Raw genomic sequence first — 17,276 nt, forward strand, 5'->3', positions numbered from 1 at the left:
CGGGGTTCTTGGTGGTGCTTTTGCCAGGGGTCGAGACCCCTGTTGCCTGGATAAAACCCCAACCATAGTAAAAAATGTTTTGGCTTTTAAATCCAAGATTGTAGATGAAGAAAACACTGAAGGAGGTAAGGAGGTCCATAGCTTAATACCCAGGGACAGATTAAGTTAGTGTCGGAGATAGGGCCTTGTTTTCACAAGTGAGGAGACAGGAAGAAGGAATAATGAAAGATTACATATTTATAGTTTAGGACAAATATGAGATGATAGTTCTGAAGAATAATGACCACAGTGATATTAACAAACTGGAACATGATACAATTTAAAGGAGAAACTAGGTGATACATCGCTACTGGGCACAGTTCACAATCTTTACCTTCCACCTGCATACGTTGGACTGTGGTTACATTATGAGCTCAGTGCAGTTGAATATCCAATACCAGTATCATTTCATTGCATTAAATTTCAAGTTATACAAACAGCATGTATATTTTGAAAGTGTTAAAATATAATACCCTTTTTTACCTTTCAATATTAAGTTTTGCTAGATTGCAGGTTAGTATATTTGTTGGCCTATAGTTTTATTCTTCCCTTTGGAATGAATGGAAAGTAAAAAAAACCTGGGCCTGGATTTAATGAGGAGGCAGTGGCCCTGCACACTGGCTGGAAAGCTGGGGACGAGCCTGCCTCTGCCCGCCCTGGAAACCACAACAGTATTTTGCATGTCTCAGGCAATTACTTGCCTGAGGTTGTGGCTTCCACCCCTCTGAAGCAGAATGTCCCGCCTCCGAGCAGCTGGCCAATCAGAGGGCTGGCACTTCTTCAGTCCCAGTAGCATTAATGGGAATGGTGGCCGCTCCTGGAACTGCAGCAGGACCCAGACCCAGCCAGTGATGGAGCTGGAGAAGGAGATAAGTGAGGTTGGGGCTTGCTGGAGCTAATCAGCCAGGCCCCGGTAAGGGGGAGGGGTAGGTCGATTGTGAGGGCATAGGGACTTCTTCCAGCAGGGGTAGCCCATGCCACTGGGGGTCCCTCTGTGAGGCACCCCCTAGACTGCTGGGTGGCTGCCAGGTGGCGAAATGCCGATCCACCACTGGTAAAATACCAGTGGCAGTAGGAATAGGCCCTTTAGTGGCCCTTAATTGACACTTAAGGGTCTCAATTGGCCTAAGGGCGGGCAGGCTGCCCACCACCTCCCCCGCCACTGGTAGAATACCAGCAGCGGAGAGTAGGCGACAGGCATGGCACCCCGCCCCCCCACCCCCCACCCCCATCCCACCCGATTTTACACACACCCCACCTTCCAGCCCGCTCCCAGCTGTGGGAGATGGGAAAGGCTTCAAAGCCTGCCTGGAGCGCAGGTCCCCCCGATCTGCTGCCAGAAGGCCGCCTCCAGGCAGCTAGCCTGCTCTCAATGCAGCAGGGGGAAAGTTCCAGTCGGCCTTTGACAACAGATCTTTAGTTCCCCTTGATTGGCTACCTGCCACTTGTAGGCGGGTTGACCTTCTGACTGCCATCCTGCCTCTGGGAAAATGGTTCGGTAGTGGGATGGTGTGGGCATATGGGGGCGAAGGTTCAGCCCTGAGTGTTAGATTGTGATCACAGGGAACAGTCTGCATCTGGACAAGTACGTGCTTTAGGCTTTTGTTATGTAGAGGGTTTCACCAAGTGAAGACAACAATTGTAGACGGGGGCAAGCAACAGGCAGCCGTAAATTACTGGCCCTATCCAACTCAGACCGGGTAATATAATTCCTTGTTTGATTTTTTAAAATTACTGCTTAGATACTTGCATATATTGATCTTTGTTTTTACTTCTCAAAATAAACTATTACTGTAACTATTGGCATCAGCTCTACCCTATTGAATAAGTAAAAGAGGCCTAAAAGTAAGGTTTCTTACAAAAGCTATCAGGAAACTTGGTGCTTTAAAAATCCCTGAAATATCAATTGGTAAGATCTCATACTGTGGTCATGGATTTATCGCCTAATGAAGACCATCAGTGTAACTCACTTACCAGAATATGTCATAAGTTTGTGCCTGAGTAAACCACATAGTACCTGCCAGTGGTCAGTTCTGTTTGGCTCTTAGTTTGGCTTCATCTCATTTCAATTCCAAGGTTTGCAGGCTCAGTGAACACTACAACCTGACCCCAGCTGGTGTGTGTCACCACACAAAAAGAGGACTTCAGAAATAAACACCAACACAATCACCAAAGAAAATTAATATAAACATTATTCTTAATCTAATCCATTAAAGAACACTGATTGCAGTCCTCTATTGAGGTAAACTGCCCCATTCCAAAATAATCCACCAACAACCTTAACAGTTACATTTTTTTGCAACTTACCCTGCACCCTCAGCTTTATCTTTCCCAGGGCTGTGCCAGTTGGGTTCTGTGCAACACACATGTATGTCCCAGTATCTTTCACTGCAGCTTGAGTAATCTGAAGACCTCCATTGGGTAGAACAGTATAATCTCCTCCTGTATAAGAAAAAGCATGGGAAGCAGTGAGTCACAGACACTGAGCAAATAATAAGCTGACTGTAGGTTTGTGGAGAAATGCAACCAAATCATTGACTTTATTGACTGGAACTATTATCTAAGGTAAGAGGAAAAACTCAAAGCCAAGTAGAAATTTGGTGTAGTATTTGCCCAATACTGCCATTCTCCAGAATATTAACAGAATTCAGTGAACTTGAATGCATTTTTGGAATAACAAAAGTTCTGGTCATTTTACCTGCTGTGCTAATGCTGATGCCTTCCTTTTGCCAGGTGATAGTAGGGTTTGGAGTGCCAGTGGCCTCACATGGAAGAGTAATGGGATTATTCAGAATCACGTCCAGACTGCTAGGCTGAGTTTGAATTACAGGAAGTTCTGGAAAGAAAATAGAATCACAATTTAAAAAGACACAAAACTGCAATCCAATCAAAATTACATGACATGGTATTCATTTTTCAAACTGCAAAGCCTAAAGGGCACACTCCTGTTCTAATGTTCAAGTTTCCGACAAACCAGGTTTGTTCTAATTGAAGATTATTGTGCTACAAGGTGCATGATCCACAAATACAAACTTCTGGAAATTGCTGTCAGCTTATATACAAAAGTGCATTATATTTGTGCTTCAAAGCAGAATATGGAGCGAGAGGGAACTGTGTTATCCAAAATTGAGTTTTGAAAGTTGCAAAGTGTGTGTATGGCTGTCCTTCACACACACTGCGGATAAAAACTTTGGTACTTCTGGCACACCTCTGCTGTGAATTTAGTGGAAAGGCCACCAGTTAGGACAATGAGGTAGATAGACCGCATCCCTGGAGGAAGTGCTGCTGGGCACAGGTTAGTGGTCTTTCTGAGAAAGGCAATGACACCCCTACCCTCCCACACCCAACACCTTCTGCTGCAATTTGTAGCTACTCTCTTCTGATAAGATGTGTCCCCTGTGAAGCACACATTTGCACACTTCATTTAAAATAGGTGATGCTCCTTGAACCCAAAACTTTGGTGAAATCGTTGCTGGAAGTTATTGGCAGGCAGTTCCTGGCATTTACATTGGAATCAAAGCTCCATGGGTTTTCAGGGTCTACATGGTTATGTGCTTAGTTCCAGTTTAAAGGTATGAGTTTAAACAGTCCATATTCAGCCACTGCCTAAAAGATGCTTCCCATCTCCATCTGTTGATTATTTATAGAACAATAAAGGGAACAAAGCTATAAAGATCTGTAGAATTCTACTTAATTCTCACAGCTGAAGCAGAGGTCAAGAACAAAAACAAGGACTCAGAAGCAGAAAATGGAACTTGTAGAGAAAAGCAAATGCAATTTCCAATGCTTTCATGCGAATTTTTAATTTTTCTTTTGAGAAACAAAGTAAGGGGCCAAAGCCCATTATGCAGACATGGAAGTAAGAGAGAACAATTAAATTAGGGGTTAGGAATCATGTGATGTCATGCTTGGATTTTGAAGGAATTGAATTTCTAGAAAGAAACAAGACTGTGAGAGGTAAGCTTTGAGGTTCTGGGAAAGTTTGAGATTAAAATATTATGTAATAAGTCTTAATTTTAGCATTAAGATGTAGAGGGATTAAGAAAGTTCAGAGTAGCACCAACCACAGTGATATTGATAAACAAAGACAGCAGAGGTTGTAATAGAGAAAGACAAGTCTGGAGATGAGAGAGGGATCAACTATCAAATGACAAACTTTTCCTTCCACAGGTGAATGAACAAACTGTTAGAACAGCCTCCCTGGACTTGGGAAAAATATTCTTGTTTTTGTTAGACTTGGGTTTCTTAGAGAATTAAAAGTTGTTGAGCATGAAAAAGCAAGTGCTTGGCACAAGAGGGAAAACTGTGCCTCTTGGAGGCAGCTGGGGTTTCTATTTGAAGTAAAAGATGAGGCCCAGAATCCATCAAAGATGAGAGGAGATAGTTATTGTTCATTAAAATTGTGAGAGACATGAATAAACCTTTTTATAAGTTAGAAACAACACCTTCATTCCTCCACTAAAGGGCATGAAGAAGATGCAAATGTGATTCAACAATCTCATTGCAAAAAGACTGAATGCTCTGTACATTATGGATTTGCAAATTGCACAAAGTTGATGAATGTAAAGTGAAATTATCAAGAATTGAGTGGATATGGTTGTATAATGACTGAAATTAGGTGAACAATTTTAAGAGAATGAAAGAGGATCATGCCCCAGGGAAATCCTTCAACTAGCAAAGAATAAGAGTCAGGGAATAAACTATCAGCTAAAAGACAGACTGATTTGAATGGAAACTATTGTGCAATGAACATAGCTTTGATGAGAAACCATATGATGGTTTAGAAGTGTACAGTGTCAGACCCAACCAAAGATGTTCAAGGTAAGCTGATTCAATAAGCAGAGTTCCAGAGGTGTGAATGAAGATCATCAATGGAATAGTCATACTCAACACCATCTGGCAATCATGCATTTGGGTAGAACATTCAAGAGGAATATATGGGTCATTCTCTCCGGTCATAAGTCTGATGACCTCAAAAATATTCATAATACTGGAGAAAAACTTCTTGTTCTGAATGCAGTATGCTACATGTTACTGACTTCCAGTTCCCTGAACCACTCACATTCTGTCCTGTTCCTTAAACAATTAAATAATTTGGCATGGTTGTGGTACTGGGAAAGAAAGTATGATGAGAAAACTTGATTTATCTCTCGCATCGAATAGCAAATTATTCCCAATAATTGAAATTAAAGTATATTTAATTATTGAATGCCTACCTTGTACCTGGAGGTTGACTTGCCTGTGTGCAGTGCCAGCAGCATTCTTTGCAACACACGTGTACCTTCCTGTATGACTGAGCTGGGCAATACTGATATCAATAGTCCCTGAATTAACAAGAAGTTGGGAAAAGTGCTGAATAGGCAACAACTATAACTAGTTTCTGTATTTATTCATTTATTGCACAACAAGTAAACCATAATGATGTCCTGTTACAGCACACAGGGCACCTATAGATGTGAAAGACAACTATGAAAGTAACAGGGTAATTAAAACACATATACATTTCCTGTTAATATTTGAAATATGAAATATATCTTCCAGCAGGCTGATTTGTTTTCTTACTGTCCACAAACTATTAGATCTGCTTATCAGTAAAAGAAATCCTTGACATTCCTGCCATACAGTGTCCCCAACTTACTAATTAGCATGACTAAAGAATACTAAGAATGTTAATGGTACAGTGACTATTAGATAGGATCTGTGTAGAAAGGTCTGTATATGTAAACTCTAGGTTCTGTATAATGACGTAGCATACAGGTAGATCAGTTTAAATTCGAGGCCTCACATTGTAAATATATAGGAAAGTGTTGAAGTAAGTAAAAAGTAAAAGTGGAAATCTGAAAAATATAAGAAGTGCAAGCTGATCACTATCTGAGAGAAAAAAGATATGTTAATATTTTTGGTCTGGCTCTTCAACAGTTCTGAACGTTAACCTATTTTTCTCTTCAGATACTGTTTGACTTGCTGTGCCTCTCCAGAATTTCCTACTCCTCTAGGAATGTGTTAACCCAGCTGCTGTTACCTGTAGACAGAACAAGGTAGCCTTCTCCTTGAGGTGGCAGCTTGACTCCATCTTTGGTCCAGTGAATGGTTGGTTCTGGGACACCAGAGGCAGTGCATGTAATAACAGTTGGTGACAACTTTGTTACCAACAAGTCTGTAGCTTCATCAGCAATGGAAGGGGGAACTGAATAGGAAGACAATTAAAATGGATCAATAGTGCTATTTGTATAAGCTAAATAATATAAAATAAATAGAGCAGAACCAGGACTGCAGGTACTGCTGTGCAGAATCAATTTGTTCATAGAATTATAGAAACCTATTGCACAGGAAGCTGCCATTTGGCCCATCGGGTATTTGTGACTGACAAAAAGCTATCCAGCCTAATCCCACTTTCCTACTCTGGGTCTTTAACTTTGTAGGTTACGGAACTTATGCTTCTACCACCTTTTTTGGGCAGTGAGTTTCAGACCCCCAACCAATTACTTTAAAGCTATTCTTTTGGGCCTCCTTATCTCGAGAGACAATGGATACGCGCCTGGAGGTGGTCAGTGGTTTGTGAAGCAGCGCCTGGAGTGGCTATAAAGGCCAATTCTAGAGTGACAGACTCTTCCACAGGTGCTGCAGAGAAATTTGTTTGTCGGGGCTGTTGCACAGTTGGCTCTCCCCTTGCGCCTCTGTCTTTTTTCCTGCCAACTACTAAGTCTCTTCGACTCGCCACATTTTAGCCCCGTCTTTATGGCTGCCCGCCAGCTCTGGCGAACGCTGGCAACTGACTCCCACGACTTGTGATCAATGTCACAGGATTTCATGTCGCGTTTGCAGACGTCTTTATAGCGGAGACATGGACGGCCGGTGGGTCTGATACCAGTGGCGAGCTCGCTGTACAATGTGTCTTTGGGGATCCCGCCATCTTCCATGCGGCTCACATGGCCAAGCCATCTCAAGCGCCGCTGACTCAGTAGTGTGTACAAGCTGGGGATGTTGGCCGCCTCGAGGACTTCTGTGTTGGAGATACAGTCCTGCCACCTGATGCCAAGTATTCTCCGGAGGCAGCGAAGATGGAATGAATTGAGACGTCGCTCTTGGCTGACATACGTTGTTCAGGCTTCGCTGCCATACAGCAAGGTACTGAGGACACAGGCCTGATACACTCGGACTTTTGTGTTCTGCCCCTGGTTATTCACCCCTTTTGCTATGGGAAATAGTCCTTCCTATCCACTCTATCCAGGCCCGTCATAATTTATACACCTCAATTAAATCTCTCCTCAGCCTCCTCTATTCCAAAGAAGACAACCCCAGCCTATCCAATCTTTTCCCATAGCTAATATTCTCAAATCCTGGCAACATCCTTGTAATCTACTCTCTAGTGTGATCACATCCTCCTGTAAAGTGGTGACTGGAACTGTACACAGGTCCTGCTATCTTCAGGAATCTGTGGACATGCACTCCAAAGTCCTTCTGCTCCTCCAAACCTCTCAGCATCCAACCATTTATTGTGTATTCCCTTGCCTTGTTTGGCCTCCACAAATGCATCACCTCACACTTCTCTGGAGTGAATTCCATTCACCACTTTTCTGTTCACTTAACCAGTCCATTGATATCTTCAATCTTATTATTGTATTGATCTGATTAGTATGTGCAATATTAGTAAACCTAACCCCTAAGTATAAGACTCCCATCATCAACTTTTCCACTTTCCTTCAGGTGTTAATGTTATGACAAATCCTGTGCCTCACCCAAATGGCTATACCTCATATTAGCAAGTACACAGTGGGTATCAACAAGGCTTCCAGCCATTCAGAGTACTGCATTATAACTAACGGAGCTTAATCTTGATAAAATAGTGTCAGACAGTCTCACACACACACACTTTCTACCAGGAGTCATTTTATTCAAATGTAAGTCTTTAACCAATTAACTATTATTCCAAATGTAGAAATAAGCATTTAATACCAGCAAACTGTTCACTATGGTGGAAGAAACAACCTTCGACCAGATACACATTCCAAATTAGGAGTTTAGGAGTGTAAAGGGGAGTCAGGCACAACAGGTAACTGTTACACTGACTATCGTACAAGTGCAATGAATGTGAACTAAGGTTTTAAAACTTGAATTCACTGGAAACATAAAATTCATTAATTTTCTTAATGATGCCAGTATTAAAATTTAACCAGGATTTGGAAAACACTGAGCACATCTGCAGAACTCAGTCTCCTTTGGGCAGGGAGCAATATAGAACCGACGGTATAATTCAAGTCTGCCAGACCTGTATTGCTCTTGGGAGGAATACATCTTAAATCTATAGAATAATGACATTCCACACAAGAGTGTCATGGGCTGATACAGGGGCACAGAATCACTTACGTCAGCATTTCACAGAATGGAATTCACTGATTTCCTTTAATAAACTGCCCACAGATTGGGCTGAATTGTACAGACTCCCGACATCGGGGGTCGTGGCGGGAGCGCAAGAAAAGGCCTCTGGCAGAAGCCCGCCATGGGCCTCGATGCTGGGAAAGTTCGGCCCAATATTGCCGGCGGCTGCGAGGCCTCATTGTGACCACCCCCGCCGCTTGGCGGCGGAAGCCAAATTTAAGCATTTAAATAAATGTAAATTAACAAATAAATGACATAGCCACTCCCACTGTCCGCTTCGGAGCGATATTGGTACCGGTAGCCAGCACTCCCGTGCCTTTGGGTCCCCATCCGCGGATCCAAGACTGAATACTGGTGGGGAGGGGGGAACAGGTAAGTTTATCAGTGTGGGGGTGGGGGGAGCAGTGTCAGAGTAATTTCATTGGTGTAAGGGATGGCGGGAAGGGGTAAAGATTTAAGTATATGAACATTGGGGGGGGGGGGTAGGTCAGGTGCACAAGGAAAGTATTTTGAGGGGGGTGAAGAGGGTAAGGAATTAAATCCATCATTGTTGGGGGGTTGTGGGAGAGGGGTAAGATCAATTTATTTAATTTTGTAACATCCACTCTCTTTTAAAAATTTAAATTAACGATAGGGCTTGAAGCCCTTTAAAAATGGCGCCAGCGCCTGCGTCCGTTCCGGCCATTTAAATGAGCTGCCACATTTAACATCGCAGCGGCTCTGTGATGTACGGTTCCCCATTGTTTATGCAGCAGAAATGTAAAATGCAGCCCATTATTTTTACACTTGTTAAAGCAATGATCTATGATTTTCATCAAAACACTTATGGGCTTAATTTCCTGTGCCAGAGCAATGGATATTGCATTTGCACTAAATTGCTGTGCGTGCTATTGTAACACAGCCATTAACCCCTTCTAAAATAAATGGGTTAAGAGCGGTGTTAAAATAGCACACAGAAGAACATGCTAATGAGGGCTCTGCTGTTATCATAAAGATAGCCAGGCGAAGGTTAAAACTGGAGCCTAATCCTTACATACCTTTAAACTTTCACATACAGAGACACACATTACAAACCCAACAGCTACAGCTTCAGCCTGCTCATCTATATAGGAGCACAAATGAATTCCCAGTTAATGCCCACCACCTAAATACAATTAAGCACTCAATTAATACACAATTTACATCTGTCAAAGGAAATTAAACTATTATGCTTTAGAATATGAAGAATCAGGCCCATCTTAATCTGTCAGTGCCTACCTTGTACAGTAAGTCTGATAGCTCTTTGATCTTCCCCAGCATAATTTGAGACTTTACACTCGTAGTGTCCGGTGTCTTCTACAGTGGGTGAGATGATTACAAGAGAGCCAGAGGAAAGCAGTCTGCAGAAGAAAAAAAATCTGAAAATTAGCTAATTGTTCTCAGCACGTGCATTTTACTTTGTCTCATTGTTTTTGCTCTCCTTATTGGATTTCTGTTGCAATTTGCTAATGATCAAAATGAAGCCCTCAGCGTTTTAGATTTATTGTTTTCCTCATACAGGCCACTTAATAATTGCATCCTCCTTCAACCAGAAAGGTGGGTTATCTAGGCCAGTGTTACTTACCCTTGCTGAAGGCCCATACACAGTATTGCCTCAGCACACTGCATCACAAGATAATGGGACATGCTTCTGCACATCAGTAGCTGATGACCTGGTGAGCACTTCTACTTGCTGTATGCCGAGAGTATCCAAACTACAGCCCATGGTCCAAAAGTGGTTCACAACCCTGGCAATCTGGGTAACCACACACAAAAAATGCAGGGAGCACTGTATCCTGACTCTGCACACATTCCACAAGCAGTCAGACAATGGGGCGGCACAGTGGCGCAGTGGTTAGCACCGCAGCCTCACACCTCCAGCGACCCAGGTTCAATTCCAGGTACTGCCTGTGTGGAGTTTGCAAGTTCTCCCTGTGTCTGCGTGGGTTTCCTCCGGGTGCTCCGGTTCCCTCCCACATGCCAAAGACTTGCAGGTTGATAGGTAAATTGGCCATTAGAAATTGCCCCTAGTATAGGTAGGTGGTAGGGGAAATACAGGTGGGGATGTGGTAGGAATATAGGATTAGTGTAGGATTAGTATAAATGGGTGGTTGATGGTCGGCACAGACTCGGTGGGCTGAAGGGCCTGTTTCAGTGCTGTATCTCTAAACTAAACAAGCTGTGAGTGGAGGTTGAGAGGCACATGCAGCTCCAATCTTGCTGAGAGTGAGTTAGTGTGATCGCTAAATCCATCCAATATTTTAGAAGAAATCAGTTTTTCCTCCATTTGGGATATTTGTGAAAACATTAGAAAATTCAATTTCTTTGGATTTCATTTAGACCCAACTAAAAATCCCAGTAAACTGTGTACAAACAGTTAACATTGCACAGAGGCAGGAAGGTGTAAGATTCCATCAAACGATCTTCTTGAATTTATTTTAGTATATAAAAGATATACCAAGGAGGCTGTCTCTGTGTTAGTTAGGGCCAGACCTCAACTTTTCTTTGCCATTTTCTCTGCTCCTGAAGGCAGTAATTCATATTGGGATAAGGAATCACAGGCACCAGGCATCCTGGCCACATTTCACGTGAATCTAGTCAGTGAGCATTTGCAGGCTCTTTCATCTGGGAAAGGATGGCATGGAAAGTGATATAACAGCCAAGTTTCATCATTTTTTTTTATTTCCAAAATATACTTTATTCATAAAAATCTGTAAAAATTACATTGCCAAACAGTTTCCAAACAGCACCAAAAAATACAAACATTGCAAGGGAGATCAGTTTCCTTCAATACTGTCATGAGGTTCTTCCCAACCCTTCCGTTTCACAATTGTCACGTCAATTACAGTTTTACATTTACAGCAATTGAGAATATTAACGATACAGTTCGAGGGGTTTCCCATTGATCCAGCCCCTCAGTCCAGCTTGGTGGGGGAAGCTTACACTGTGGTCTTTCCCCATTGAGCCTTTGCTGCGGCTGCCCCAAGCTTTAGTGCGTCCCTCAGCACGTAGTCCTGGACCTTGGAATGTGCCAGCCTGCAACATTCGGTGGTGGACAAGTCTTTGCGCTGGAAGACCAGCAAGTTTCGGGCAGACCAAAGGGCGTCTTTCACCGAATTGATAGTCCTCCAGCAGCAGTTGATGTTTGTCTCGGTGTGCGTCCCTGGGAACAGCCCGTAGAGCACAGACTCCTGTGTTACAGAGCTGCTTGGGATGAACCTTGACAAAAACCACTGCATCTCTTTCCACACCTGCTTTGCAAAGGCACATTCCAGGAGGAGGTGTGCAACCGTCTCTTCCCCACCACAGCCAACGCGGGGGCACTGTGCAGAGGGGGCCAGACTTTGGGTGTGCATGAAGGATCTGACGGGGAGGGCCCTTCTCACCACCAGCCAAGCTACGTCTTGGTGCTTGTTTGAAAGTTCTGGTGATGAGGCATTCCGCCAAATGACTTTCATCATTATTCTCATCCCATGTATACACAAATGCATTTTCAAACTGGAGTCCCTGGGTACCAGAACCTCGGCTGATATTTTTCACCTCCCTATTATAGTGACACTGGAATGAATCATATGGCTTTACCACTAGCTTTGCTGTTTTCAGTTAATTAAGCATAGACCAAGGATTCAACCTAGAACCTTTACGATTTGCATGTTGCGGTACCAGAAGATGTTTTGCAATAATTCACTGTGTTATAGTGCAGCCCCAGTGTAACATTCTTGTTATTACTAGCATACCAAAATGATTGGATTCCTTTAAATAACTTTACCAATTGACAGCAATAGTGATGTGGAACTTCACTGTATTTTCCGGGAAACAGGGAGGGCATATTAAAAACATTAGTTCAAAAATCTTTATGTGCTAGTCAGGTGGTCCAAGCTGGACATGAATCACAAAATTTACCAGTGTAGTATGCTGCTAAGCTGTATGACTATAGCTGGTTGAAGTGCATGTGTGCTACCTCAACTTGGACTCTTGCCAACTTATGCGCAAGCTCATTAGACATGTTAATCAGAATGTGTCCTTTCAGGAGAAGAATATTTACTCCATATTGAGTAAAAAGAAACTCTAGTTATGTGGATTACTCACTAGCTTGGTCTGGAGATATTTAAGCATAGTGATGGGTTTAACCACTTAGTTGACCAAATAATTGTCATCCTGCTATATTAGGGTAATGACCAATGTGACATGTAGCGGGAGCTCTTGCACAAAATAGAGGAGCTCGGTCCAGCCAGTTCAGTTCAGCTCAGTGCAATTTTGCTTCCGATGGATCAATCAAGAAGATGGTGGCTGCCTGAGTTGTGCTCCAAAATTTTTGTGAGACATTTAATAACAGATCAGGTAAAACTTGACATCATGTTATATTTAAACTCTTTGAAAATGAAATAGCCCATGTCATTGAGTGTTGTATGGCCAAATGTACTCAAATGTTTATGTGGATGATGCTAGGAATCATTATTTTTCCAGATAGTATGATTTAATCACCTGTACATATTCTGATTCTGATCAGTGTTGAGTAGACGCCCATTCTTCCTCCAGATGACTGTAGGCTTTGGGATGCCAGTAGCTTCACATGCCAGAGTGGTTTGCACATTGACTAGAATGGTGATATTGTTGAGGTCTGCAGCAATAGATGGAGGAACTAGGAGAGAGCAGAAAAAATATTTTGTGCATTGGACAAAAAGATTGGAGAAATCTAAAAGTAGAAATGAGTAACATCTGCTAATAGGGATAGGTAGCTCAGTTGCAGTTTGAGTTCCTACAAAAATAGGTAACAATAAATGTGTAGGGCGATAGCATTTGGTCCTCTCCTGATAATGATCATTTTACACTACTTCATGTATAATCGTTTGACATGCTTTGCACATCCTTTTTTGTCTACAGATTGGCCATGAATTGGACATTTTATCAAATGCTCTATTTTTCTGTCGTATATGAGCATCTTGATCATTCGCCTTGTTTATATTATGAAGTAGCTCCCTGTGTGACTATACTACAACATTATATGATATATACCAGAAAAATGGAGAATGGTTCAAAAACAGATAAGGAGGACGCAACATACAACGATCAAACTTAACAAAAAATAGGGAAAAAAACAAGGATTGTATCATCAGAAGCAGTGCTTGTAAAACCCACATCATTCAAGCCAGTAAAGCATATTTCTTGCTATGTTTTTAGCAGTAACAATTGGCTGATATTTTAAGATTTCCCATGCTGGTCTAGCACAAAATTTGATTTATAAGCAGGTTTGCCACATTTCGCTAAGTCCAAAACAAAGTCAAAATAGGAAGCGTGTTGGAGGGATTCTGGCTTGAGTTCTAAAGTTTGGTTTGCTGATGATGAAAATTAATTGAAAACCTTAATTGATGTCTCCACATCAGAAAAGAGAGAAAAAATATGGTCTTCTGTTTTGAAAATAAGAATTTCCTGTGTTCAAGTTTAGAAATTTTCAAACTGCTCACTGAAAAAGGAATTACATGATAACCCTTTAGAAAAAGATCCCTGGATGTATCAGTAACTTATGGCTATGATCTGAAGAGTATTTACCGTAGACCTGTACATCAATTCGCTTACGAGCTGTTCCAGCTGTATTGGTTGCCATGCACAGATAGCGACCTGTATCTGTTACTTGAGCTGAGCCAATGTGCAACGAACCGTCATCTAAAAATGAATACCTGGTGAAGAAAAAGTATTACGTTTATGTAGCACCTTTTCCTGTCTTTTCAGAACTGCCTCAAAGTATTTTATGTGCAATTAATCACTTTTGAATTGCAGTATCAATTCTATCAATGTTACTCGCTAACATTTTGTTGAGGGCCATGATCCCAACGGATATCCTGCCCAATGTCTGCTCTCAAGAATGCTGCACCTAAGAGTGATAGGATGCAGAATTGCAATTGTCAGGCTCCGTGGTGGTAGTGGGTGCCAGAAGATGGTTGTGGCAATGGCCCCGCTATAGAGGCTAACACTGGAAGGCCCGTTCGATACTCCCGGCGGTGGCGAGGCTCCATGGTGGCCTCCCCCATCGCCGGGTGGCAGGACCTGGATTTAAGTATGTAAATTAATGGGATGAATAAATTTAATTCAACTTACCTTGAATTTTTCAGGCCTGCCATGAACTTCAGCTTGGCGGTCAGCATTCCCGTGCCTTCAATTTCCCATCTGGGGAAAGCAGGCATGACACTGGTGGGGAGGGGGGAGGGGCTAGGATTTTTACTGTGGGGGTGGGGGACAGGGTCAAATAAGCATCATCAGTGTAGGGGATGGTGGGAAGGGGTGCACTTTCAACTTTGTGCAGTTTTGGTGGGGGTGGGGGGGGGGAGGTCAGAATTCAAAGGTACATGTTTTGGGGGGGGAGGTGGGGGAGCAAAAATTTACTGTAATGTTTATTGGGGAGTTGGAAAGAGGCATTATAATTTTATTTTGTAAATTTTGTGTGGGTTCACTTTAAAAATTCAAATTTGCCGACAGGGTTGACTGCCCTTTAAAAATGGCGCCAGTGTCTGCGCACAGGCAGCTGGTGCCATTGCCGGTGATGGACAGCCCGCCCCCTCCACGTGATTGGGTGGGGGGGGGGTGGGCTGCCCTGGCTATTTAAACGAGCCACCACGTGGGAGATTGTGGTGGCTCTTCGGCGTGAGCACGGGCCACCATCTTTTGAACTTGCCGTTGGAAGTGACGCAGGCTCTTAAAATCCAGCCCGTGCTTTTCCACACAATGAACATTCATTTAGGGCTGAATTTTTAGGTCCTGACGGGGACAAACACGGAGGCCAGTGGTGTGAAATTTCGTGCCGCCAGCCAATGTGCCAGTTCTCCGGCACCATCCCTTCCCCGGGGACATTTTCCTGGAGGCTGGATGGGGCTGGCGTGGCAGGGCTACTCACTTGCAAGTGGCAGGTAGTCAATTCAGCTTCTTAAAGGCCTATTAAGGTCTAATGTTGAAGGTCGACTGGAATTTTCCAGTTGGCTTCCAGGTCCCCAGAGGCATTGTGGAACAGTGTAGTTGGCTGGAGGTGGTCTTCAGGTGGCAGACTGGGGATGGGGGGGGGGCAGCACTCCAGGCAGGCTTAGAGGCCCTCCCCGTCTGCCTGGTTTCAGCTGCGGCCACAGATCACCCACTGGAGGGGCCCCCCTCCACAATGGTGGTCCGGCTGCTAAGGGTTTTTTTATTTTAACTTTCAAAAAAGTTGGAGAGAGGGCACCTTCAAAACAATGGCACCCTCTCTCATACTTTCCTAATAAGGCAGCCTGCTGCCTCTTCAGTGCTGGAGGGCATCCTATTGGCCCTCCTGCTTCGAGAGCCCACCACTGTCGTTAATTGGACGGCGAGCCCTCCCTCTGGCCACTAAATAGCCAACTGGGGGAAATCACAGCCGGGTGACTGTTCCCCATATAGTGCAGGCTTCTAACCCCCACATTTGACCCTGATGGCAGGGTTCTAAAGCCCGCATGGAAAATCCCACCCTTGATTTCAATAATGCCACTGTGAACAGTTGGGGGTAATTGGCTGAGTAAAAGAGAAAGAGAAAGTTAAGTGTCATGCATTTCTCAAAAATATTTACACCAAATTCTGCTCTCTGGTTTTAACAGAGGTGTTGTGATGGACATGGTAGTGTAGTGGTTATGTTATTGATCTAGTAATTCAGAGATTTCATTCAAAGAAGGTGAGTTCAAATACCATCATATTAGTTTGAGTATTTAAATACAATTTTTTAAAAATCTGGAAATAAATAAAAGCTGGTTATCACTAACAGTAACCACAAAGCTGTTACATTGTCATATAAACCTTACCAGTTGACCAATGCTGTTTAGGAAAGAAAATCTGTCGACTTTACCTGGTCTGGACTTTATGGCCTTTTTGGTTTTAAAAGCTCTCTGAAGTGGCCTAATAAAGTTACTGAGTTGTATCAAACTGCTTCAAAGAATAACCATTGTGTTAGCACCACATGGATAACAGTGGTTCAAAGAATCATCATCACCTTCTCAGGGCAACTAGGAATAGAGAATAAATGCTAACCTTGTCAGCAATGCATACACCCCAAGAATAAATTTTTAAAAAACTTAATTTTAAAAGCCTTTTTTAAAATCTAGAGAAACAAATCAGATGCAAATACACCAAGCATTTGTATAACATCATTGATCGTGTTTCTACCCTCACAGGATCAACAGTTCAATTTTAAAATGGCCTTTTCACTTGTTGGGATGATCCTGCCTCTTAACAACAATCCTTACAACTGCATTCTGGTTGGTCAATATCTCCAAGGAAAGTCGTGAATAAAGGCCATGAAACACAAAAGCAACAAGTTTACCAAAGGCCAGATGATGGGGACAGACTGCAAATAGTCCCTGTGTTGCATTATGAAGTATTAGGGCCACTGAAGGAAATTTCAAATCCTGCAACTTTTTAAAGTGATGATAATTTCTCCAGATTCCCTTTCCGGAACACCGACCCCCCCCACACCATCAGCAACCCCACCGCCCCCCAGAAAAATAAATCAAATAGTGTGTGAAAAGTGAATTCTGACCGCAGGTTGCTTGTTGAAAGAATGGCACCATCCTTTCTCCAGGTGACCTGGGGAGCTGGTACCCCATCCACCACACAATTGAGCACCATTGCCTGGTTCATATGGACTGTCACCATCTGTGGACCTTCTTTTATTGTTGGAGCAACTGCATATTCAAAACAACAGAGGATTAGTACTAATTTAATACGGTTATAGCTGTAACGTTTGTCAAAAATAAATGATCTTGTTGAAAAAACAAGGGCTTTTCATTACTAAAAAGAAAATAGTTCAAAATTATATTGTATAAATAGCGGTATAGGTGATTGACAGA

The 17,276-nt window shown here is 42.8% G+C and overlaps 1 protein-coding gene across 2 annotated transcripts in view; it reads right to left on the reverse strand.

The window, feature by feature from the left end:
* hmcn1 (hemicentin 1) overlaps window positions 1-17,276 on the reverse strand; it is a 740,737-nt gene that overhangs the window by 119,561 nt on the left and 603,900 nt on the right. For both annotated transcript variants that reach the window (XM_068037415.1, XM_068037414.1), the window contains exons 73-80: window positions 16,967-17,111; window positions 13,987-14,114; window positions 12,922-13,078; window positions 9,676-9,797; window positions 6,062-6,226; window positions 5,256-5,363; window positions 2,738-2,875; window positions 2,347-2,481 (exon numbers count right to left, since the gene is read on the reverse strand). In XM_068037415.1, the coding sequence (XP_067893516.1) occupies window positions 2,347-2,481; window positions 2,738-2,875; window positions 5,256-5,363; window positions 6,062-6,226; window positions 9,676-9,797; window positions 12,922-13,078; window positions 13,987-14,114; window positions 16,967-17,111 (1,098 nt within the window). The remainder of the gene's footprint in view (window positions 1-2,346; window positions 2,482-2,737; window positions 2,876-5,255; window positions 5,364-6,061; window positions 6,227-9,675; window positions 9,798-12,921; window positions 13,079-13,986; window positions 14,115-16,966; window positions 17,112-17,276) is intronic.

This window comes from Heterodontus francisci, chromosome 8 (assembly GCF_036365525.1).
Source record: "Heterodontus francisci isolate sHetFra1 chromosome 8, sHetFra1.hap1, whole genome shotgun sequence".
Taxonomy (NCBI): Eukaryota; Metazoa; Chordata; class Chondrichthyes; order Heterodontiformes; family Heterodontidae; genus Heterodontus; species Heterodontus francisci.